The 25,434-nt window shown below is 54.3% G+C and overlaps 1 protein-coding gene across 1 annotated transcript in view; it reads left to right on the plus strand.

The window, feature by feature from the left end:
- The window catches only part of PPM1F (protein phosphatase, Mg2+/Mn2+ dependent 1F), a 32,921-nt gene that overhangs the window by 2,149 nt on the left and 5,338 nt on the right, over nt 1–25,434 (plus strand). Inside the window, exons 2-7 of the mRNA XM_074206601.1 lie at nt 5,153–5,399; nt 10,223–10,386; nt 17,737–17,939; nt 19,496–19,684; nt 22,272–22,415; nt 24,838–24,931. Of these exons, the coding sequence (XP_074062702.1) occupies nt 5,194–5,399; nt 10,223–10,386; nt 17,737–17,939; nt 19,496–19,684; nt 22,272–22,415; nt 24,838–24,931 (1,000 nt within the window). The 5' untranslated portion in view covers nt 5,153–5,193. The remainder of the gene's footprint in view (nt 1–5,152; nt 5,400–10,222; nt 10,387–17,736; nt 17,940–19,495; nt 19,685–22,271; nt 22,416–24,837; nt 24,932–25,434) is intronic.

Here is a 25,434-nt window from a genome sequence, read left to right on the forward strand (position 1 = left end):
GTCCTGAGCCAGAGGGGGATCTTAGCGAGAATCTCAGAGGGTCTGAGGGGTCAACCCGGGAGATCTCAGCCAGCTCTAAGGGTTTGTGGGTGACTGGCCCTTTTCATTTATCCTAACACTGGAGGGAGACTTGGAGCTCTGGACAGGACCTCAAAGATGGGTTCAAGGCCCATCTCCAGTGCTGGGAAGGGGACTCTGGGCAACTCAATTTGTCCCAAGCCTGGCTCTTCCTCTTTCAAAGGAGGTTGATGGTTTCCCTCCCCCACCACCTGACATTATTGTGAGAAAAGAGCCATAAAAAATGTCAACTCTAGAAGGGGTGTGGGGGGCAGGGGGAGGCCCAGGATCACTGTCTTCGAGCAGGACGCTTCCAGCTTGTTCCCCTCGGCCACACAGGTGGAAGGGGTAGAGGCCCATTTAGGCCGTGTGTCTAGAGGGATTTCTTGGTCATGAGAACTAGTCCAGAGTGGAGAGGCCAACCAGTTGGACAGCCTGGGGGACCACTGGGGTAGGTCATTCAGGGCTGCTCAGGGGTTTCCATCTCAAGATTCTTGAATTGGTTGCTGGGCTAGAACACCCTAGAACTGTTGGCTCCTGGGATTAATTGTCACCTTCAGCACTTGTTCTTCCCTGGTAGCATCTCAAAGGTGACATTTTGTGAAATGATTCACTTGGGAGGAAGTGTCCTGAGGTGTTCTGACCGGGGCAGTTGACTGGCTCTGGCCCCTCTTCTGCCTCCTCTTGGCCCAATTTCACCCCAGGATCTAGGCAGGCAAACCCTCTGAAAAGTATTGTTCCCAAGATGGTGCCCTGGATTGGAGTTTGGTGGCAGGATCCCAGCTGAGGGAGATCAGGCCCTTCTTTTCTTTCACCAAGGTTGGGCTGGGCCCAAAGTCCCTCTGTGCAGGAAGGCCAGATACCTGGGTCATTCTCTGTCCCCCATTCTGGAAGGAAGTTTTGCTCAGTGAGTCAGGGTCCAGCTATTTCATGAGTAAGTTTCTGTGGCCGCTGCTTGAAGGCCCACAGCTTCCTTTTGTTAGAGGGCCACCCAGGCCAAGCCGCTCGAGCCCTCAGATAAAAGACCTTCTGTTCTCTGGTGAATGGGAATGAAAGCCGGGCCTGGTTCTGCTCGTAGCCAGGGATGGGGTGAGGCCCACATAGGGTCAGAGATTTGAGACAGGCTGGAGGGATGCTCCCAGGGGACAGCAGAGTGGCCTGGCAAAGAGGCTCACTGTGCCTGGGGACAGGGATTGTCCACCTTTGGGCTTTGGGGCAGAAGTCAAAGACCCCCTAAGACTAGTCCCTGGCCCCCTCTCAGGGATGCTTTAAAAAGGATGGTCTCCCCTTCACATCCATCCTCAAGTCAGTTCTTTCCCTGCAGCCCTGGAGCAGCCATCCCCTCCCCCTGCCCCAGAGCCCAACTTCTCCCGTCTCCCCCCCACCCCCCAGGGTATCCAGCATCTTCAATCTCTCCCTTCCTGCCCTTTCTTTCCATCTGCGCTTTGGAGGCCTCCAGGGATCATACCAGAAAGCCTGAAAGTGCCATTTAAATGGAAGTTACCATTTCTCTTTGTTATGATCTCTCCCCCACCCCATCATTAGAAGAAATAATAACAGCTGAAAAGCTTCCCTGGACCCCAAGGTCCTTCTGAGCTGGTACCATTAGATCTATGGCCTCCTAAAAGCATTCTCCTCTCATTAAAAACAAACAGGCCTCCCTGGACCCTTTGGCCAGGCTCTTCTCTCTCTAATAAGCTTAGTAGATGTCCTGCTACTTGTCGTGGCCGTGGAGCCATGGCAGCTGTCTGGGACACACCCTGGTAGAGTGACAGGAAGCAGGTCCCCTGACGTCTGGGGGAGACTCCTTGTGGCCTCAGAGCATCCCAGGTCCAGTCCCCAGCTCCTATCCCTCTGCCTTCTCTGATCAAGGGTTCCCATCTGCACCATTCATTTACACCAGGGATTCTTAACTTAGGGCCTATGCCCTAAGGTTTTAAATTATTTTGGTCATTTTATTTCAGTGTAACTGTAATCTTAGTTGAAAATCTGTGTTTTATTTTATGCATTTAGAAACATAATTTTGAGGTGAGGTCCCTAGTTTTCACTGGGCTCCCACAGCACAGATTGAGAACCCCTGGTTTTTCCTGCATTTCTGTTTGGGAGACTGACCTACAGACACTCTGGACAGGGTGTGATCTGCTGGGGCCGGGGTGGGGAGCACAGCTATTCAGTAGAGAGAAGATCATTTGAGCAGGGAGAGCAATAGCAGATAAGATCAGGAAGGGAGGCAAAAGATACTGAGTGCAAGGGGGCCACCTGTGCAAGGAGCAAATGGACCAGGTGACTGGGAAGGGGGCCCGAGAGAGGCCACTGGGCAGCCAGAGAGCTGATCAGGGAGTCGGGAAGACCTGGATGTGGGTCTCCGTCTGTAGTGCCCAGGACAGCTCTTGGAGACAGCGGGGTGCTGAGGGGGTGCTGCTCTTTACTGCTGGGGACCCTTCCCGCACCAGAGGGTAGTGAGCCTGGCTGGGGTGGGGGGGTGCTTTAAATGCCCTTTGGCACTGGGGAGCCTCTGAGAAACCTTGATCCCTGCAGGCCCTCAGTTTTGGGGGTGGGGTGGAAACCCTTAAGTGATGATGGGGTGAATAGAGAGATGCCAGGAAAGGAAAGTGGGGACCACTCTGAGCAAGACGGGCAGAGGCCAAAGTGCTGCCCAGAGAAGAGCTATGAGACAGGATCACTGAGGGCTGGATGGATTCCGTGGGGAGCCACAATAGCAGCATGTTCCTTCTGACGTTGGAACAGCCAGGTGGCCCAGCGGATGGAGCCTAGTCCTGGAGTCAGGAAGTCCTGAGTTCAAATCCAGCCTCAGGCACTTAATAATAGCTGTGTGACCTTGGTCAAGTCACTCAACTCCTGTCTTGCCAAAACCAAAAAAAAAAAGGAAAAGCTGTCATCAGCTTCCCATTCCCTCTCCAACCAAGAATCAGTCCTCTGGCCTCTACTGGAAATCCCCCAGCAAGGAGCCTAAACAGTACACATTTTAAAGGTTTTCTCTCAGATTAAGCTGCCACCCATTGGGTCTTTTAGGGCCAGCTGAATCCTTCTAGGTGTCCAAGGTGGGGCCTTCCCCCCTTTCAGGCTTGTGGCTCAGCCGGATGTCAGGACCCCTGGATGCTCTTATCAGCTCTGGGAGTTCTGGTCTCAAGGCATGATGGTCAGAGCGAGTGCCGGTCGCAGCCTGATGTGGGCAGGAGAAGCCAGGCCAGAGAAATAGGCTTGACCTTTGAGAAGGCCTCGTAAGGCTGCCTTTGTTGTGCCCCAGCCACTTCCTGCACCCCTCCTTCCCCCCTTTTGCTTCCCAGGGTGGGAGGATGCACAGCTGCTTGCTAGGGCCCTTTTTATTGACATCCTTATCTTTTTTTGGGGGGGTCTTTGGATTGGTGACTTTGGATCTGTAGCAGTTCCTGCAACTAGGCAGCCTGCATTGATTAAGCACCTACTGTGTGTGGGTACTGTGTTAAGGCCAGAGGATACAAAGCAAGACAAGACATTCAGGGCCTGCCCTTAAGGAGCTCCCAGTCTAGGAAACAACATACAAAGAGCCGGATACAACCATGCTATCTCTCTCTAGGATGAATGGGGCAAGGCTACCTTCAGAAATGGCTTGAAGGAAGTGGGGGGCTGTAGACATGAAGGGGAGGAGAGCACTCAGTCCTGGGAAATGGCTGGAGAGAGTGAGCCACTGGAGCAGCCTGGAGTTCTTGGGGAAAGGGGTGGCAGAAGCCAGGACAGGGCCCGGGCAACAAGCCTGCAGAGGGGGCTGGGGTAGGGAGAGACCTGAGCCCCCAGGATGGGGGGCAGGGGGGACAGGATGGATCTTGGCAGCAGCTTGGATGTGGGGGATGGGAGGTAAGGGAGGCAATGAGGGGGACTCTGGGTGGCAAGCGAGAGAGACTGAGTGGCAGGAGCAGCAAGGCATGTCCTGGCCCAGAGCTGGGGCTCCTTCCCTTCTGTCTGGCCGAGTGAGAAACCAGCTAGGGAACGGTGGCCCTCCAGAGGGAGGGGCAGAGTTTGAGGGGAATGGGCATGGTCCCATCTTGAGCATTTTGTTCCCTGTGCCTATGGGACTTTTTAAAATTTCATTTGTTTTATTTAAGGCAATGGGGTTAAGTAAGTTGCCCAAGGCCACACAGCTAGGTAGTTATCAAGTGTCTGAGACTGGATTTGAACTCTGCTCCTCCTGACTTCTGGTGCTGGTGCTCTATCCACCCGTGCCACCTTTCTACCCCGCCTATGGGACTTCTAGATAGAAATGCCCAAAAGGTAATGGCGGGGGGCTGACCAGTCCAGTCATCTGCAGAGAACTGATCATGATGGGAGCTGGTGACAGAGCAATCGAGGGGCCAGGAAGGGAAGGGCAAGGTGGCCAGGGAGCCGGGGGGAAAGAAGGAAGGAGAGGGAGGAGGGGGGAAACAGCATCCCCCCCCCCCCCAGGGTGTCAGATGGGAGGAGGGGGCCTGCAGTGTTGGCTGAAGGAGGTATCTGGGGAGAAACTGAGGATTGCGTCAATCTTAATGGTGAGAGAGGGAGGACATGGCTCAGGGATCCTAGTCTCCCTGCTTTCTTGTAGAAAAGCTGGAGGAATGTGGTGGGGGCAGGTGGCATCAGGCTTAGCCAGAGTGGTCCTTGATGCTTCGGCATCCCTGTAAAGGGGCCTTGAGGACCGTGCCTGGCAGTGCCAGCCAGGCCAGGCTCTCTGCCATGTTGGCCACTGACTGGGCTGTGGGTGGTCAGGATCCAGAATAGCTGGGGGGGTGCTTAGTCTCTAGGCCTCCCCTAAGATTAGTGAAGATTTCCTGAGGACTTCCTCTGGTCATTGTCCTGGGATCTCAAAGAGGTGTGGGGGTGGCCTGGTTTGCCCTCTCTGGGGCCAGTGGGGGGACTATTCCCAAGTGCTGATGCATTCCTAGGCTGTCCCACGAAGGATCGCTGTGGGGGACGAGGGCAGCGCTCTCTTGTGTCAGCCTACTGTGGAGGGGGCCTCCGAGGGAGCTGGGGTGAGGTGCTCTTGGGCTTGGCCAGTGGGAGGGGAGCTGGGACAGGCAATGGGTGCCTCTAATTGGTGGGGGCCTTCCCTATTTCTCCTCAGAAAGAAGATCTCCCTTGAGAAGTGCCAGCAATGCTCCCACAATGACCTCAGCCGGCCCAAAGGAGATGGGGCCGGCAGCCCCCAGCGCCGAAGCTACCCAGAGCTTCTTGGATTCCTTCCTGCAGGAGTTTCCAGGCCCTTTGAGTCCAGAGATGGCTTTGCCATGGAAGGTTCCAGGAGCGCCTCTGAGCCAGGAAGAAGTGGAGGGAGAGCTGATGGAGCTCGCCCTGAGCCTCCTCTGCAGCAGGTAGGAGCAGCGCTTCCATCCCCTTCACTGCTGGCGCCCTGGTCAGGAAGAGGAAACCAGCTGACTGCTGGGGGGCAGGGGCAGGGGTGAGGCTCGGAGGGCACCATTTTGCTGTCGCTTCTTGGGGTCTCAGATTCTTCTTGTGGGAAATGGGACTAGGCAGGCTTTTGCCTTTGGGGCTGTTGGGAGGACCAGAGGAGTTCATCCCCGAGGGGCCCACCGGGGCCTGGCCTTGCCTGCTGGAAGCTGGGGGATGAGCTCACTGGGTAAAGGCAGCTTGTCCCCCCCTTCCCCTCCCCCTCCAGCAGTGTTCGGAGGCAGGATATAAGGGCGTGCTGTGAGGAAACGGGAAGTGAGTGGCCCGCTGCCAGCCATTGTGCGGGCCCTCCACACCGGACACAGCCCAAGCTAATGACCTATGGAGATGACCTCCGGGGAGCCCTAAGAGCAGGCTTTCCTTCCTTCCTCTGCAGCCCCCATCCCCAAGGGTCAGTGACACCCTCGCTGGTCTCAGGATTACAGAGGTTTGCCCCATTCCCCTCCAAATTGAGGGATTCCAGTGACCGCCCATGGGTTTCCGTGGTGAGAGTGCACCCCCAGGGGTAGCATCCTCTGGTCTCACAGAGCAGCCCCCTTGGAGGACTTTCCTGCTCCAAGGGTGCTGAAGGTTGCCCTCCTGATGAAGCCCACTTGGCTGCCAAGCTGCTCCCTCTGTAAATCCCCGGGAGCGGGGGTGGGGACTGAGCAGAGAACTGTTTTCTTTCTCTATCTGCCTCCCAGTACCAAGATCAGGGCTGTCTCTGTGAGGTCGTCCTTCCGCCCTCTATTATTCATAAATGTCAATGGACTCCTCTGTCTCCTCCCTGCCCCCTGCCCCTTCCCCCTTCCAAGCTGACCGGTCCCTTCCTTCCCTCTCCCTATTCCACTAAGGCTTTTCTCATAGAACCACTTGGGCTCCAGTTTGGAAGATAGCCAGTTACATTTAAAAACTTCCAAGAGACATAGTTTCTGGGTAATTTAGTCATTTCATTAATAATGTCAGTATGTTTATTAAAATGAGGCCAACAACCCTCACATTTGCCAAAGACTCCCTTGTGGAGGTGGGCTCAAAGTTTATGTGTCCTTGGAAGAATAGGTGTCCTGATTGGTTACCAATGAATGAGAAAGTAAATACTCCAGTGAGTGACGGGGCTGTATTACAATGAGGGTCCCGGCATCCTTGGGTCACCCAAATCTTGGTCAAAGGTCCATCTCTCCTGACTGACAAACAGGAGGATCAACTCTTCCCTAGACTCATTGTGATTGCCACCACAAGGAGCAGGCACACAGCCATTGGCCCAAACCTAGGATTATTTTTACTGTCTGATTACATCTAGGCCTGGGGAAAGCTTTGAGAAAGATTTCTGGACAAGAAAGTCAAAAACCCTTGATTCAATAATTAGTTATTGAATATAAGAGAGAAATAACCATTCTCTCCCAGGTCCCATATTGTCCACCATCTTTGCTCTGTGACACACCCAGCTGCCTCTTCTTAAGGTACCACCCCCTTTCCTTCTCTTCCATCTCACCCTTGGGTGAGGGAACATTCTGTTCCAGGATTCCTCTTGTTCCAGAGTCAGGAGTCCTTGGGGAAGCCTTAAAGCCCGACCTTGGAAGAGGATGGTTTGGTGTGGCTTTCTCTATCTCATTCCCATAGGCTTCCCATGTGGTTTACTTTAATGAAAAATTGCTGACTTTCAACTAAAAAAAAGACTACTTCTGTGTTCATTGTAGAAGGGATGAAGATGACAGTATCTAAGCCCACCAATCTCTTGTCTTTTTTAAGAACATCACAAAAGGGGCAGCGAGGTGGCACAGCCCTTGGAGTCAGGAGGACCTGAGTTCAAATGTGGCCTCAGACACAACTAATTACCTAGCAGTGTGACCTTGAGCAAGTCACTTAACCCCATTGCCTTCAATAAGAAAAAATTTTTTAAAAAAAGAACATCACATCACAAAACCATTAGTGTTGCATATAAAAAAGAAAACTGAACTGCCCCGCTCCCTTTTCTTGGACACTCATTTTCCTCTCTTTCTCATCCCCCCTGCCCCTGCCAGATTGTGGGCGTTGGGGGGGGGGGAGACTCTTTCTAACAAAGGCAGGCAAAATAAGAATGAGAGTCTAATCTTCAGCAATCTAGTCCCGAGAGGACGTTTGAATACAGCTGCCTATTGACTGAGTGACTGAAATGAAGGTGACCATCCAGTAGCACCTTGCTTTTGTTCAAAGGTTCTTGGTGTTCGAGGCTTTTCCCAAATCTGCATGGTTGTGGCTCTCAACTAGATGACAGGCTTTGCGGGTGACCAGAGTGCACCCCAAGATGGGCAGAGGGGGGGAGAGAGAGAGAGAGAGAGAGAGAGAGAGAGAGCGAGCAAGCTGAGCTGCTTCTTGCTTATTTAGTCTTCTTTCTCTCTGCCGGAAGAATGGCCTGGACAGAGCTGGGACTATCCACAATCTAACCCCTTAGTTGTTTTAGGGGAGGAGTTCAAGTCACCTGGCCCCTGCCCTGGTCAGACCCTGCCTGTGCCATTCTGCGTGTCCCATTTGAGGAAGGACATCTGGAGTCGATATGCTTTCCGAGCAGGGGACCAGGATGAACAGGAGCTTTGGATTCTGGCCATGGGAGGATCTGAAGAGGAGTGGGGGTGGGGTTAGTCTTGAGAAGAAAGAGTAAGTTAAGCAAGTGCCACCATCCAATCTCCCCAGACTGGTCAGATGGAAGAGGCAGAGCAGAGGCCTCGAGGCACAGTGGGACAGCCTTGGATGGGATTTGAAGAAATGTTTCCTAACAGTGAGACCTGTCAAGAAGTCGAATGCCCTGTCAGGAGAGGGGCCCCCTTGAGAAGCCACTTGACTGTGGTGGAGAGGGCCTGATTGCTCAGGTGAGCTGCACAGGTTGGCCTCTGTCAGACCTCCAGTCCAGGGGTCTGTGGGCAAATGACAGATGGAAAGAATTCAGAATTGGGAGTAATGGCTTCACGCACTGGCTCAGCCATTTCACAGGCAGAATGCCTGGGAGAAGAGTGGCCTTTCAGCAGATATGCCTAGTGGTCCTTCAGCCTTGGCTTGAAGACATGCTGCCAGGAGGCCCCCAGTCATGGGCATCATCTGTCAGTTAGGACTTGGTTTCTGATGTCAGTCCTGCATGGTTCTGCACCCACTGTTGGGCTGAGCAGGACAGCTCTCCTCCCTGTCCATGTGGGTCATAGACCTGCAGCCAGAGGACCCTAGAGATTGTCTGATTCAAGCGCCTCCTTTTGTAAGTGAAGACCTAGAGGTCCATGGAGGCTGAGACCCACCCCCCCCAGTCCTCCATGCAGTCGAAGGCAGAGCCACGTGGACAAGGGAGCTGTCTTGTCCTCCTTCGAGGCTCGTCTTCTCCCCCATCATCTTCAGCCAATCTTCACATGCCATGACCTTGAGACCCTTCCCCACCCTGGTGCCTCCAGACTACTCTCCAACTTTCCTAATTGTTGAGATGATACCTGGTCTGCCCAGGTAGTGTTTGCAGCTCAACCCAGCCCCACAGTATTTCTCCAGAGAAACCTGGGCACCATCTTCCAGCCATTGGGGGGTCCCCCAAGCACAAAATTTCACCTTTATGCTTTTTCTGCACTACCTCAGTCCGGCCAACCTGCAGTGTCCCAGGATCGTTTTGTATCTGGATGTTCTGTGACTGACACTTTCTTGCTTCATTCAAGTCATTAATAAAAATGTGCAAGGATGGCTCCCAGGCCACTCCCCAAAGTCTTCCTCCAGTGGACCTTGAATCCTTGAAGATGGGAGACCTGGTGACTCCCCTCACAGCCCTGTGCTTCTGGGGGCTCTGATGTCCCCCCCAGTTCTGGGTCTGTGACCCCTCTCTGGGTTTGGCTCAAGCATGGCCCTGGAGCCAGGAGTGCCACATGACCCTGGGCATACCTCTTCTCAGGCCCCCTCCTATCGGGCTTGCTTTCAGTGACCTTTATGGCCCTCCTGCCTTTAGACAGGCCCAGATCTGCCCACAGGAGGAACACGAAAAGGCTTATGCTTTGTGAAGATCCTGTACAAGGTGATGAAAACGTATAGTGCCTACTGTGGGCTGGCACTGGTCAGGCACAGGGAGGGAGCACTGAGACCAAAGAGAGCCGCCCACCCTCCTGCCTGGACACAGAGCTGCAACAGATGCGGGATCCCTGCAGTGGCGAGGTCACTGAATGGCTTCTGAGGGTGTGGTGGTAGGGTTGAGTTTTGAAGGAAGCTGGCATTAAAGAGAAAGGACCTGCCAGGCAGAGGCATCAGCCTGGGCAGAGGCCTGAAGATGACACCATCAGGCTTGTGCGAAGTCAGATGGCCTGGACTTGGCAGGTCCATGGTGGGGGTGATGCACAGCCTGTTTGGAAAGGCAGCTGGAGCCTGGTGACCAAGGGCTTGGCATGCCAAGGTGAGGATTTGTGTCTGCCCCTTGTGGTAAGAGGACATGGGTCAGCCCTAAGTAGAGAGGAAGCTGAGTGGGGAGAGACTGGAGCAGAGTCCTCCGCACTTGCTGCCACGTCCAACCCGAGAAGGGGCAGAGAAAGGTTAGGGCAAGGGAGAGTGGGGGGGCAGCCCCACCTGAGCAACTCTGGCAGCCCGGTAGCAGCTTCCTTTCCTAGGAAGCGGCTGACCGGCTGCTCTAGGACTTGTTCCCTAGCGACATAATGGAGATAATCTTGAGGGGTCTGACCAGGATGTAGATGGGGGTTGTTGCTGTCTCTGGGTTTGCCTCCCCTCCCCCACCACGTTTCTGCTCCTTCCCCTCCAGGAGCGCACCGTTGCCGCTGGCCTGCTCACTGACCAATGAAGCTGTTACCCAGTTCAAGCGGGAAGACTTGTCCATCTTCAGGCAGTTACCCAACCAAGAGAAGGCAGGGGAAGAGGAGGAGGAAGAGGAGGAGGAAGAGGAGGAAGATGGGGCCAGCGTCTCCTGTGAGTATCTGAAATGGTCTTGTGGGCAGACAGTTCCAGTGCTGTAGCTCAGCCATGCTGGGCTGCAGGTCCTGGCCCTGCCTCCCAAGGGGGGGGCGGGTCTGGCCTCTGCTCTAGAGGAGGGCAGTGCCCACTGTTAGGAAGTCTGTATTTACACTGAACTTCCTCTCGCCAAGGCTTCTGGGGAGAAGGGCAGTGCAGATGCTCCTCTAACACCCTACAATGCACAGTGGCCCTGTTCTGTCCTCCCTGTCATGTCAGTGGTCTTGTCCCTACCAAGGCCCAGTGTCTCTGGATTCTTCCGCTCCCTCCCGTTGGAAGCAGTCTCCAGCCTTCCCTCCCCTGCCCGCACCATGGCTGAGCAGGCTCCTTTCCAAGTCATCATTCCTGTGGCTCAGCAGTGGAGCGAGACCCCTGGGTCAGCTGTGGGCAATCCACTGTCTCAGGGGGCTCGTCCTCTCTTCCTTTGCCCAAATATTTGGTTACCTTTTAAAAAGCAGAGGTGCCAAGGACCGATCCCTGGGCCCTCCCCCAGGGACTTCCTGACTGGATCTGCCCATCCAGCCAGACCTGAAGGCACAACTCATGCCATCGCGTCAGAGGCGTGGTTGCATTCTAGATAAGCAACCCTCCCATCCATGGTCTTGATGGATGCCCGCCAGCCTGACATGGTGGATCAAGTACTGGACTTGGAGAGAGAAAGAACTGGGTTCAGATCCCACCCTTGATGGCTGCGTGACTTTGGTTGGGTCCCTCTCTGAGCTTCAGTTTCCTTATCAGTAGAATAAGGATAAAAATAACCAACCCTTTGAGGATGCTGCTCAGCGGTGGTTGTGACTCTGCTTGGGAGGAGGGGCTTTGCTCCTCAGAGCCCCCCAGGGCCAGGCCCTCTGGAGTTTGAAGGATGAAATGTTTACTTAGGCCAGCTGAACTTGATCCTGCCTTCAGTAGAGAGAAGGGGGAGTGGGCCGTCCCACCCGGGCCATGCCTCACCTTTGGGTCACCTGATCCGGGTCTGCTTTTTCTTCTTTTCTTTGTCCTGGGGCCTGTGGAACCCTCCGAGGAGGGAGACAGTGGGAGGAAGGCTGAGGCTGTGGGACCCTCTTTTCCTCATCAGCAGGAGGCTGTGAAATCAAGAGTCTAAAGTCCTCAGGCCATGGGACCCTGCCTCTGTCCATGTCTTGAGCTCCCCTTCCCCTCACTTTCCTGTCCCATCTGTGTGAGGCAGCAGTTCTGAGACTATTTGGCATGAGGACCCCCTTTACACTTCAGAGTTGGGGAGGACTCTCCCACCTAAGCTCCTTCTCCCATCTAGCCATGTTTACCACCTGAGAGATTGAAATATATATTATGAAAATAATTTAGATCTCACCAAAGCCCTGAGAGAACCTTGTGACCCAGCAGGTCTCCCCTGAGAGCTGCTGATATAAGGGAGACCCTTCCCCAGCCATCTTCTGGTCCACTCCTAGAACCCCTTGGAGCTAGAGGGTGTGTCTGTGGGCAGAAACCTTCCTCGCTGCTGTCTCCATCCCTGGCTGGGAGCCTGTCAGTCCTTTATGGCAACTCTCGGATAACATCTTCTTCCTAATGAGTCCTGCCTGCCCCCACATTGGTCTCTGTCTTCTCGACTGTCACCATCCAGTAGGGCTGAAGCTGTCACTCACCAGGCTGGTGGCTCCTCCACCCCTATCCCCCATGATTTGGGGGTCCTTGGCCTTCTATCCACACTGCCCATCCTTTCTGGGTGGGTGAATTGCAGGAGGTCCTCAGACATTGCTGCATCTCATCAGATGGTTCTGTCCTTTGGACAGAGGGTCAGGTGTGACCAGAGATCATTCAGGTGCCAGTCTGTTGAACCCAGGACTGAGTCTGACTGGGCTGGCAAGGGCAGAGTTCCAGGCAGCCTTTGCCTCCAAATAACCGAAAGGATGGGCCTGGTGGGCAGCCCCAGTCCGGGTGGGTCTGATGCAGCAAAACGTCAGCATGGCCTGATTTTGTTGCCTTTGCATCTCCGGTGCCCATTGCTGGTGCTTGGTGAAGCCTTTTTGGAGCAAGTTGCATTGACCTTCGGCTGGCATCACGATAACCAAGCAGCTGGCATAGAATGCCTATAACAGTTTCCTCCTTACATTCCTGTCCAACTTGGGGAATCCCGGTCTGAGGCGATGGGCCAGACAGGGAAGAGGTTCCTTGGCCATTGAGGCACCACATGGCAGAGCCAGGCAGGTGCTTGGAGAACAGCCTGTGAGCACTGGGAGGGACCTGCACATCTCTAGTGTCCAACTGGACGGGCCTTGGAGATGGCTGCCATGCTCCCTCTGCCTGTGAGGGGGAATGGACTCCAGAGTCCCGCAGCAGCCGGTGACTACTGCGCCTGGAGCCCTTGGGTGGCCCCATCCTGGCGGAAGCCCTGCTCCCCTCCTTCCTGGTGGCTTGGCCGATCTTAGCCCTCCTGCTGGGGAAGCCATGCAGACTGGCCCTGGCAGTGGCCCTGGGGGAGCTAGGTGACCTGGGGGGGGCATTGTCCTGGCTCTCTGCTGGTCTGTTGTGAGCCCTGCAACCCTGGTGTGAATCGTCTCATTCTTTCCCATGCTTTTTTTTTTTATTCTGTAAATATTTTGTTTGTTTTCTAATTGCATACATTGGTAGTTTCTACCAATCAATCTTTTTTGCAATTTGCAAATTGCAGTTTTTTAGTTTTTCCCCCTCCCCCCAACAGGGCAATCTGATCTGGTCTTTACATCCCATGCCCTTCTAAGTAGAATTTTTGTGTCAGACATGATCGGGTGCATGAGACCCAAGTGGGCTGAGTTCTGGCAGGCAGAGCCAAGGGGACCACCTGAGAAAACAGGCTTGTGGGCTCAGCAGAACCCTTTCCCTCCTACCCAGGAGAGCCTTTGTCTCCCATCTCGGACCATCTGCTAGTGGAAGGCAACACTGCTGAGTACCCCCACAAGGACCCTCCAAGGCCTCCCCCAGGACGGGCACAGGCTAGCCCAGAGCCCCAGCACAGCCCTTCCATGTGTAATCTCCAGAGGGCAGGCAGGGGGCCAGGGCAGCCCCCCTGCTGTGCTGGAGCCACATAGGTAGTTTCCATAGGCCAGGCTCTTCCTACCTGCCCGCAGGGAGCTCATCCCAGTCATTCAACAGGGAGATCTGTTCATATCCATGTCAGGCAGGAAGGATTGCCCCCTGGAAGCATGACCTAATCCTGAATTTCTATTCACTGAGAATGAGACCCTGAATTTGCTACAGGAGAGGGTTGTCTGAATCTGAATTGAGGAGATACCTGATCTGGAGCACCTTCTGCCCATGATTTCTGGGAAACAGGTGGGGACAAAGACTAGTCCCTCCCAGGAGTCTGGGTTACAGTGGAAACAAGAAGCACCACCCAAGGGGGCTGGGCCCCCATCTGGGGAGAAGAGAAAACCTGACCACACAGAGATCTGCCTGCTCTTGGACTGGAGGCTGCACGGACCCCCACCTCTTGAGCCAGCTGCAGCTGTACTGAGACGCCCACTCCTCCTAGGGCATTCACCTGACTTTGGGGCACAGAAGGCTAAAGCCTGGTGCCAAGCTGGCAGCACCTTCCTGCGCCAGGGTCAGCAGCCACCAAATGCTTTGGGGCCCCACCCAGGCTGTTGAGGAAATGAATAGAGCGGCAGAGGAGAGCTGAATCGGGACAGAGAGGAGCCCTTAGGCCAGAGGACAGAGTTAGAATGGCTACCCCATAGACCTTGGAGCAGACCTGGAAGAAGCCAACAGGCAGCAGGATCCTCGAGGCCATGGAGTTCAACTTCCTCATTTTGAGCTGGGGTACCATGGTGGGCCCCCAACCTCCCCTCCACCAACTCCTTCCTGTTCTCTCCCCCAACTGGTGGGAGAGCATTGCCTGTCCACCACTGTCCTCTCTTCCCATCCTGCACGCACCTAGCCAACAAGCATCTATTAGATGCTTACTGTATGTGGTCCAGCTCCCATCCTGATGAGGCACTTCCACTCTTTTGGTACCACAAGTGCCTAGGAAAGCAGAAGCAGCATCAATATTCAGGAATTCAGGAACTGACGGCAAATTGACCTGACCCAGTGAAGTTGGGGGGATCAGGAAAGGCTCCCCAGAGACAAAGTCTGAAGAGGCGAGTTGGAGGCCGTTCCAGGCGGGCGAGATGGCTGGGTCAGGGCAGAGCTGGATGAGGGGTCGAAGGAATGAAGGACAGTCAGAGACCGTGAGGGGGATAAGGAGGCCGTGTTGGGGCCAGGCTGTGGAGGGCTTTAAAAGTCAAGTTGATAATCGATTTTAGAGGCAGTTTGAGTGAGGGGTTCAGTGGTTGGAGCTGGACGTGAGGAAACTGTCCAGCAGCATGTGTGGAAGGGCCTGGCCACCATCAGGAGGCAATCCTTCCTGCCTGACATGGATATGAACAGATCTCCCTGTTGAATGACTGGGATGAGCTCCCTGCGGGCAGGTAGGAAGAGCCTGGCCTATGGAAACTACCTATGTGGCTCCAGCACAGCAGGGGGGCTGCCCTGGCCCCCTGCCTGCCCTCTGGAGATTACACATGGAAGGGCTGTGCCGGGGCTCTGGGCTAGCCTGTGCCCGTCCTGGGGGAGGCCTTGGAGGGTCCTTGTGGGGGTACTCAGCAGTGTTGCCTTCCACTAGCAGATGGTCCGAGATGGGAGACAAAGGCTCTCCTGGGTAGGAGGGAAAGGGTTCTGCTGAGCCCACAAGCCTGTTTTCTCAGGTGGTCCCCTTGGCTCTGCCTGCCAGAACTCAGCCCACTTGGGTCTCATGCACCCGATCATGTCTGACACAAAAATTCTACTTAGAAGGGCATGGGATGTAAAGACCAGATCAGGTGATGAGTGGAGAGAAGGGGCAGAGGCCAGAGATGGCATCTTGGACAGAAATAGGGACGTCGGGGAATTGGGAGTGTCCCTGGCAAGCAGTAACCCCCTCCAGGGAGGGTGCCCCATTACCTCCCACTGCCCTTGGGTGCGGCTCATCATTTCTATCTGACTGAAATCTTGAGGCCCCGGGCAAGTAGAGCCAGGATCATCCTCTTCTTCATCTGACCTCGCCATCACTGCTCCTAGTCCCCAGCCTGTCCTATTCGTCCTCCTGTGGACTTGCTCCCTGTGGCTGGGTCAGGACCTACTTGCTCAGGTGTCCAGACCACGGACCCTGGTGCTGTCCTCTGGGCTGACTCCCTTCAGGCTTCAGGCCACTGGAACGTGGGTATTACACTCCAGTCAGGCCTCCTTGCATCTGCTGCTGGAGGGAATTTGGGGAACAAGGGGTTGGCCTTAGAAGCCAGTGGGGTAAATTAAGAGATAGATGAGGTCATCTGAATGGAGTCAGTCCCATTTCTGGCCTGCTTAGATCTTGCCAGGTTCTGGGGTCATGGCCCAGAAGGAGCTCCTCCCAGCCACATGTTGCCCCCATGCTTCAAACACTTCCAGAGGGAGTGCACAGGACACTTGTAGGCCCCCCTCAGTCACCACCTCAACCAAAGCAGGGCCCCCAGGCTCAGGTGAGTCCTGGACCTGGACTACTCCTCTCCTGGCTCCGTCTTCTGTGCTCTGCCCCAGACCCCTTCAAGGACCCAGTGCTGCCCTCCTCATTCTGAGCAAATATTCCAAGACCTTCCCCCTGGGGGAACTGAGCCCAGACTCTGGCTATGCCAGGATCCCCAAGATCATCCTTGGAGAGAAATCCTGGCTATAGACATTGGCTCGGGCCGGCTGAGCCATCCTCACCTCATCCCAGTGGCCTTTTCATTTTTTTTTTAATGTTTGATACTTTACAATTTTTTTTTTGCAAGGCAATGGGGTTAAATGACTTGCTCAAGGCCATACAGCTAGGTAATTATTATTAATATTAACTGTCTTGAGGCTGGATTTGAACTCAGGTCATCCTGACTCCAGGACCATATCCATCCACTGCACCACCCAGCTGCCCCTTGCCTTTTCATTCTTGCCCATCCTCAGAATGCCCCTTCAGTCTTCCTGGCCCACGTCTAGTCCCGAGCTCATGTGTTGGGATCACAGAGGTCATTTACTGTTCCTGAGCAGACGTACTGGCTCGCAGAACTCCTATGGTCAGCACTCACCAAGGCTAGCACGCCAAGGCAGGCAGTCGTTTGAAAGCGACTTGCCCAGGGTAATCGTCTGGTCACTCTTCCCTTTGGAGTATGGACCCTGGATCCCAGAGTAGTCACAGAACTTCACTCGGCGGAGACCCCAGATGCCATGCAGTCCAGATGTGGAAGAGATTCTTTCTGGGGGTTGATGTGGACTAGTGGTTAGAGCCTCAGAACTGGAGTGAGATTGCAGACCAAGCACGTGCCCCTCGGCCTCAGTGTTCTCATCTGTGAAGGGGGATCGTGGGACCTGTTGTTCCCCCCCCACTTCGGGTTGGGGGTTGTTGTAAGACTCTGTGTGTGGATATATGTGTGTATGTGTGTAAACATGTGAGTGAGTGAGTGTGTGTGTGTGGTGACAGACGTGCTGGCAGGAAGAACACTCAGCCACCTGGCTTTCCAGGCTTTTCCCTCTCTTGCTATCCCCTCTCTGCCCTCTGGATAGCTGGCTCTTCTCTTGCCCAGGCCATTCTCATGCTTGGTGTGGTAGAACAGAAGACCTGACTTTGGACTCCATCTCTGTCCCCTGCTTTCCCCACTGGGGGACCTGGATCATGACACAGCACCCCCCCCCCAGACCTTACCAGAACTGGAGACCTTCTGCTGGTCCCTTCCCTTCCCCCAGGCACCCCTGTTCCCCTGTGAAGGGCATCTCTCTCTACCTAGACTTTGTGCTCATCACTCTCTGTCTCCCATCACTCATTTTTGTGGACATCCCAACTCCCAGGTAGATTTTATGCATCGTGGATACAAGGGCTTTGCCTTTGGGGAGGCCTAGCTTGTGTCTGCATACATCAGTCACTTAATAATGTTCTTTAGGGTGGTCAAAGGATTTCGAGTTGTAATTGAATTAATCTGGATCATTGACCTGGCAGCTCTAGTGGACCTTTGGGAATAGACTCTGGGTTATTTGCTTTCTAGAAAAAAACAAAGGAAACCCAGAGATCTGAGTTGATCGACAGGAGTTCATGTGTCCAGATCTCAGGGCTCTGGCTGTCTAGGACAGGGGCACTAAATCCCTGCTGCCAGCGCCCAGTGAATAGAACCTGGGGCTGAGACTTAGAGAGTCTTCCATGGGCTCATGACCTCAACCCCTTCTGTCGGGGGCCTGTCTCTAGGATCAGAGAGCCCTGATGATCGTGCCCATGGTGCTCAACACCCAGACTCAGAGGCACCTGGCCATGACTATTCTTTTGTCTCTTTTGCCCAGTACTGGATGCAGAGAGCCTGCAGCGATGTTTCTTCAGTAAGCTCTGGGAAATTTGTAGCCAGTGGCAGAAGCAGATGCCGGACCTTTCCAGATGCACTTCTCGTCCCTGGCTGACCTCCATCCATGCCATCCGAAACACCCGCCGCAAGATGGAGGACCGCCATGTTTCCCTTCCTGCCTTCAATCAACTCTTTGGCTTCTCTGTAAGCATCTTAGGTCCAGCTCCTTTCACAGCCCTAAACCCTGGTTGGGGGCAGCAGAAGCAGGGACCATCTCTTTGCACACGTAAGGCTGACTCTACCCATTGAAAAGTTTTATAGGGTAGACTGTAGACTTGAGTTGTGGAGGGGTTGGGTTAGCAATGAGAATGGGCCCAGGATGACTAGAATTAGAATCAGTTTTGCTTTTTTTTTTTTTTTTGCAAGGCAATGGGGTTAGGTGGCTTGCCCAAGGCCACACAGCTAGGTAATTATTCAGTGTCTGAGGCCAGATTTGAACTCAGGCACTCCTGACTCCAAGGCCAGTGCTCTACCCACTGTGCCAGCTAGCCGCCCCTAGAATCAGTTTTAATCTGAGAGGGATAGCAGAGCCCATCTGGGTCAGTGTCTCATACAGGGTTAGAGTCTCCTGAATGACATTCCTCCCAAGTGAACCTCAAACCCTATTTCCATCAAGGATTTACTGTGCAGAAACTCACACATGGTATCAGCACAGATTAATCATTTGGGGACTAGGGACATGAAATCCAGAATCTCTAAAAGGTGCCTTGTTTTTTAGACATTTCAATTGTGTCCTACCGTGACCCCCATTTGGAGTTTCCTTGGCAGAGATACTGGAGTGGTTTTTCATTTCCTTCCAGATCATTTTACAGATGAAGAAACTGAAGCAAATAGGGAGAAGTGACTTGTCCAGGGTCACCCAGCTAGTCTGACTAGCTCTGAGAGCTCTGGCCTGTGGCCTCTCCTTTTCTCCCTCTCTGCTGCTTGACTAGGTGACCTCTAGGCTAGATTTGGGCAGATGAGTCTTCCGGACTCCAGGCCTAGTGCTCCACTCCATTGTCTGGCACTTGCTAATATCGTTCTTAATCATTTTACAATAAAATATCAGTGTGAGGAAAGGCCTTTGAAGCCAGAGCAGAGAATGTCAAAGCCAGGAGAGCCCTCAGATCCTAGAATGAAGGGTTAGACATGAATTCTTGGAGTTCTGGTTCTACACTGACTTACTCATTTTATTGAAGGAGAAAATGAGTCTGGGAGTAGATATATTGGCCGTGGTCAGATTGCTAGGTGAGTGACAGATGCTCCTGACCCTTGCACTTTTATAAGACCTCTGAGTAATAGCCAGCATGTCCACTGAGGAATGGAGATGCCTTCCCAGAACCAATTCCTCCTAAGGATGAAGAAGTCAGGACCTAGACCTCCCAGCAAGGCAGTGGCAGAACCAGGACCCCTGACTGCCAGCCCTGCTTCTCAAGTTGGAAAGAAGGCCTCAGCCTGCCTTCACAGATTCCTCAGAAAAGGATGCTGTTTTGTTGCCCTATGTTGTAAGGCTTAGGCTAGAGCAATTCAATTTTAAAAAGTGTCTGCCAAGGGAAGATGGGGGCACATGGGGAGAAGACCTGGCGCAGCCATGAGGGTAAGCGTCCAGGCCTCTGGACTGCCCCTTCTGTGCTGAATGCAGCCCAGTGCTTCCTTTCACTAACAGGCAAGCCTGGGAAGGGTCACTCAGCAGATCTCTGCCTGTGGGTCCGTTTCCCCAGGACCAGGTGGATCGAGCCTACTTTGCTGTTTTTGATGGTCATGGAGGAGTTGATGCTGCTAACTATGCTGCAGTCCATGTGCATGTCAACATTGCCCAGCATCCAGAGGTGACCAGAGACCCGGCGGAGGCCCTCAGGGCAGGGTTCAAGCAGACTGATGAGATGTTCCTGCGGAAAGCCAGGCGGGAGGTGAGAAGCTGCCAGGCCAGACACGGGCCTCATCCCCCCCAATCCTCCTAATATTGTGCAGGCAAAGTCCCCAAAGAAGAGAACCTGATGGCTTGTACTTTGATTCAGCAGTAAGAAATAGCTGGTTTGTCTCCTCTGCTGTATTTTATAGCATCATAGCTACAAGGGAAAGAGAAAAGGGCCTGAGCCTAAGGGGAAGAAGAGCAGGCTTTCAGGGAAATGGTTTGCTGGAGGTCTGATCTCATCTGATTCCCCAGTATACAGGCCCTTTAGTGTAGTGACCAGAGAGCCAGGGGGCTTTGGGCTCTGATACACATCAGTAGCCACCTCTCCATGCTGTGGGTAATTCTGAGATGCTCCAGGTTCAGAGAAGGGAGTCTCCTCCTCCTCTGGGAGGGCTCCATGCCTCCGAGATCACAGATGCAGTTCCTGTTCCCGGCTGTGTCAATTCTGTTTGGACCTCATCATCATTCCATCCAAACTGCTTCTCTCCAAAGTGACCAGTGATCTAGCTACCAGATCCAATGACCTGCTCTCAATCCTCGTTCTCCCTTATCTCTCTACAACCTTGGTTTGTTTTGGGGGATTTTTACAAGGTGACTAAGTGGGGTAGCTAGGTGGCGCAGTGGCTAGAGCACTGGCCCTGGAGTCAGGAGGCCCCATTGCCTTGCAAGAACAAAAACAAAACCTGAAAAAGTCACACAACGCAGTGGAGTTAAGTGTCTCGCCCAAGGTCACACAACTAAGCAAGTATTAAGTGTCTGAGGCTGGATTTGAACTCAGGTCTTCCTGAATCCAGGGCCAGTGCTCTCCCGACTGCACCACCTAGCTTCCCCGTCTTTACAGCTTTGGACAGTGTCCATCATTTTTCTTTGCCACTCTCTTCTCTCAAGGTTTTCAGGACACCGTCTGTCCTGTTTCCTTGCTGCACCCGCCTCCATCTGCCTCTGAGAGCTCTGGCCTGCACCCTCTTCTGTTCTCCCTCTCTACTGCTTGACTAGGTGACCTCTTCAGCTTCTGTGAGCTTCGTTGCCATATTGATGCTGATGGCTCAGATCTACTTTTCCTGCCCCAACCTCTCTGCTGATCTCCAATCTTGCATCTCCAACTGACTTTCAGACGTCTCCAACTACATGTCTAGGGGACACCTTATGCCCAGTATGTCCAAAAGTGAACTCGTTATCTTTCCCCTAAAACCCTTCCCCTTTTCCTCCCCTCCCCCATTCCCACCTTACCTATTGCTGTCAAAGGCACCTCCCTTCTTCCAGTCCCTCAGGCTTCTAGTCCAAGAGTCACCCTCCCCAACACCCATGGAAGCTGGTGCCAAGGTCTATTGATGTCTCCTCTGCAGCAGCTCAGGTCTCACTGATGTCACTTCTGCTGATGTCACCTTTGTCCATTTGACCTTTGCAATATCTGTGACTTTTACCTGTGCAGCGCCTCTTGTCCATCTCACTTCCCAGCCTCTCCCCCTTCATCACCTCTTGCGCTTTGCTTTGGCAGCGTGAACGCTCCCTTCTCTCCTCTGAGGCTGCCGCCCTTAGAACAGGCCCTCACCGCCTCACGCCTGGACTGCTGCGGAGGATCTAGGCCACACACACACACCACACCACAGACACGGTACACACCCAAACTCCTGTGGCTCCCTAGACTGCTACTGGTATTAGTCTTACCTAATTTAGAGGATGAGACAGAGACTCAGAGAGAGAAGTGACTGACTTTACCCAGGCTCATAGGTCTTAGTCAGTGCTCTGAGGAAGCTGGAACCGAGGACTTCCTGATTCTCCACCCATTGCTGTGCCTACTAAACCGCACTGTCGTGTATCTGGCTTTGGGACTGCGCATCCTGGGTCATTGCAGATCTAGACCGGTCTGGGATTGGTGAAAGAGTTGGTGGTCCGACAGTGTCCAGGAAGGCCTGTGTGGTGTTAGTCTGCATCCATAGAAGCCTGTTGTCTGGACATGAGGAAGGCATGGTCCTGCTGTCCTCTGCCCTGGTCAGACCCCATACTGCGTGTCAGACTTGCTTCTGGGAGCCACATTTCAGGAGGGTCATTGCAGGGCAGCAAGGGTAGACACGCTCCCAGATTCATATTCTACACCACTGACTTTGTAGAGCCTGCAGGGCTGCACCTGTCTTCACACCCCTCCGTGGACGTCTTGTAGAGGAAAGGCTTTCTCTGGGAGTTTAGTTAAAAAAAAAAAAAATAATGTCCAGCTGGAATGGTTAGGTCTGTGGGGAAAGAGGATTATTGAGGGGCAGTCTGCCAAAGGAGACAGGAGGAGAGAGAATCAAGGGTGTGGGCGGCAACCGGCAGGGTAGGCTCACCCAGGCCAGAGAAAGAGCGCTTCACATGAGACCATGGATGGAGCAGTCTGAGTGATGAGAGAAAAGGAGTCTCTCGAAGAGATGCTACCATTATTTTTGGGAAGGGTCTCAGCTCTGAGGAGAGGGTACCCTGAGGGGTCTGAAGCTGCTGGGTAGAAGGTAATACTCCCGCCAGCCCACCTTGTCCCCAGCTGGAATCTTGCACTCCCCAGCTCTTCGCAGCCCTCCAAACTTCTCTTTTTCTCTCTGCTTTTGTAGAAGCTGCACAGTGGCACCACGGGGGTCTGCGCCTTCCTCGTGGGACGCACCATCTATGTGGCCTGGATTGGAGATTCCCAGGTCATGCTGGTGCGGCAGGGGCAAGCACTGGTGCTGATGGAGCCACACAAGCCAGAGCGCCAGGTAAGGGCCTGTGGGAGTATCCTCAGACAGCCCTGACCACCAGTTTCCTCCTCTGCCTCATGGGTCATTGGTAAATCTTAGTGTGCTATAAAAACCTTAGGAGAAGCATTGCTCCTGCTTTCCCCTGGTAAAGGTCCAGCTGCCCGCTCTGCCCAGAAGTTGAGCTGTAGGGAATCCTCTCCGATGATATTGGGGAACCCCAGTGTCAGAGGCGCAGAGACAGAACACAGACGTTAGCAAGGGGAAGCATCAGATCGGGCCCCCAGGTGGCCCTGCGCGGGGCCACTGCCCCTCCTCTTGACTTCTCTGGTTCTGCATTGGGTGGCCAGGGGGCTCTCTTGGTCTCAGGCCTAAAGATCTTGACCCAAGCTGGTGGGGGCCAGAGCTCAACACAGGAATGACCCTGCTCTTCCACGTCTGAGCCTCAGCAAGGAAGGTCCCACTCAGGAAATGGAGGCCAACATTGGCGCTCTGGAGGGAGCACTTCCTAATGCCCAGAGACAGGCTGAAGCCAAAGGCTTCAGGTTTGACTGACCACATGTTGGGGATGCCCTGCTTCATCTTGGGCTTGAGCTTGTCTGTTCTGAAGATAGCTTGAGGGGCTGCCCAGATTACCCCAGAGAGAGCCATCAAAGGCCTGGCTGGATGTGAGGGGTGGTGCCATGCACAGTCTGGCCTGTGGAAAACCTTAAGAGAGGAGAGGTGGCAGCTAGCATCCCCAGAGCTAGACACTTGGCATGTCAGTCATTTCCAAGGTGGAAGTGCAACCCACAACCCAGGCTTGGCCTTGTTCTCTGCAACTGAGGCAGAGCCAGGGGCCACTTTGTGTTGGCATACAGGAAGTTCCATAGTGAGCAGGGGTGAGCTCCCAACCCTTTGGGAGTGTTTGGGGATGCCCCTTGTCAGCAAGGGAAGGTGGACCAGAGACCCCTGAGATTCCGATTTGGTTTTCTGGGGTCTAGAATTTTGCCTGGATGTAGAGCTGCACTCTCTGACCTCAGAGTCACCCACACAGCCTCCTCTCTCTCAGATCCCTGCCAGTGGCTCTGCCCCAGGGCTCCCCGGTCTCTCCGGGCCTAAGTGTGTCATTCAGAAGGAGAAAATCATTTTCCTAAAATGCACAGCTCCTTGACTTAATGAACTTTGGTGAGCCCTGACTGCCCCAAGGATCAAAGACTTTACTTGGACCTCATAATTATTAGGACTGCAGCTCTTCTGCAGTGACCATCAGTCAGTCAGCAAGCCTGCCTGGAGCCACCCATTGGGGCACAGGGAGCAGGAGCCAGGCCCCCTCTTCCCTCCCCTCGTGGGGCCCCTGGCCGAAGGACAGAGCTCCTTGTTCCTGAGGCAGCCGATCCTGGCCTCCCTTCCCTCACCTGGCTGCTCGGAGAAGGGTCTTACTCTTGGAAGGCAGAGACTGCTTCTTCACTGCACCCAGCTGGGCACCCTCCCTTCCCTTTACCCTGTTTTACAGATGAGGAAACTGAGGCAGGAAGAAGTTAAATGATGTGCCCAGGTTCACACAGCTAGGAGCTGACAGGTTTGAACTCAGGTCTTCCTGGTGCTTTAATCCCCATGTTACTGAACTGCCTCCTGAGACGGCGGGCCCCCTCTCCTGGGGAGCCTCAATGAATGGTCTCCAGGCCCCTCCTAGCTCTGACCCCAGCATCCTATGTGGGCAGCCACCCTCAAGATACCCCTAAAGCAGGGTTAGGGGACCTGGCTGGGTGACCTTGGGAGGATCCCTTGATCAAGCAGCAGTGTCGATTGGTCGGTTCCTCAGTCTGATGCTTGTTCCAGGGTCTCTGAATCTGTGCCCCGAGTCCCCAAGGGAGCAGAGACCTCCCCCCCGATCCTTGCTTTATCAACACATCAGGCATTTGGGGGTGATTGCTGCATTTTAGAAGGGGTTCAGCCAGGACTGGGGCAGCTGGGGACCCGCCACACAAGGCACAGCCTGGAGAGGACTCTGGGCATCTGTCTGCAGCCCTGAGCCAAAATGGAGGCCCTGTCAGGGCTGTGTTCTGCCCCTCACTGGTGATACCAAGCCTCTGCCGCCTTCTCGGTAAACTAAGGATGCTCCCGGTGCCCTGCCATGGTGGGGTGGGACTCAGACAAGGGTGAAAGCCCCCCATGAAGCATCAGGAGCCTGGGCTCCCTGCGCCTTCTCTCCATGGAAGGCAGGCAGGTGGAGGGGCACTTGCAGAACTCAGGACGTGGTATGTGGGGAGTTCAGGTGCTTGGGGGCTCAGGACATGGCCTAGGGAGTGGAGATCCCGAAATGGTGCCTGGAGATCTGGTGAGGATCACCCGCATCTGCCACCAGATGGACTGGTAGAGGGTTGCTGGGTCTGTGCCCACCCACCCCCTCCCTGGGGAGGCCGGGCAGCCCTGCAGCCCACCTTCTCTGCTTCTCTCCTAGGATGAGAAGGAGCGCATCGAAGCCCTGGGTGGCTTTGTGTCCTACGTGGACTGCTGGCGAGTCAACGGCACTCTGGCTGTTTCCAGGGCCATCGGTAAGGACAACTCCGCTGGGTGGTGTCTGTGAGGTGGGGGCTGTGCTGTTGGGGGTGGCAGTGTCTTCAGAGAGAGGTCGGAGGCCGCACATTAGCTGCAGTCAGGGACCAACCGCCATCCGGCTCAGCTTCTGCTTCTGCTGGCCAAGCCGGGCCGCTGTGACTGGGGAGGCTGAGTGTTTGGGCCCGGCTTCCTGGGAACATCCCTCCAAAGACCCCTTGGCTTCTCTGGGCCAAGGGTGTGCAGGGCCAGCTGGACTGGGCCCAGGGTTTGTCTGTCCCTTCCTCCCAGATGTGGGGGATCCTAGATTGATAGTGAACATATCTAAAGTGGGGATCTCTAGACGGTGGTCATCGTGCCCCCTTGAAGACCTTCTGTGAAGGCAGCCTCACTACCTCACAAGGCAGCTCCCCATTCTTGAGTGGATGGAGCCTCCCCTCCCCCCTTCCCGCTGGGACAGACCACAGGTGGACAAGTCATCTCTGTGGCCCGTGGGTGGGCA

Source organism: Macrotis lagotis, chromosome X (assembly GCF_037893015.1).
Source record: "Macrotis lagotis isolate mMagLag1 chromosome X, bilby.v1.9.chrom.fasta, whole genome shotgun sequence".
Classification (NCBI taxonomy): Eukaryota; Metazoa; Chordata; class Mammalia; order Peramelemorphia; family Peramelidae; genus Macrotis; species Macrotis lagotis.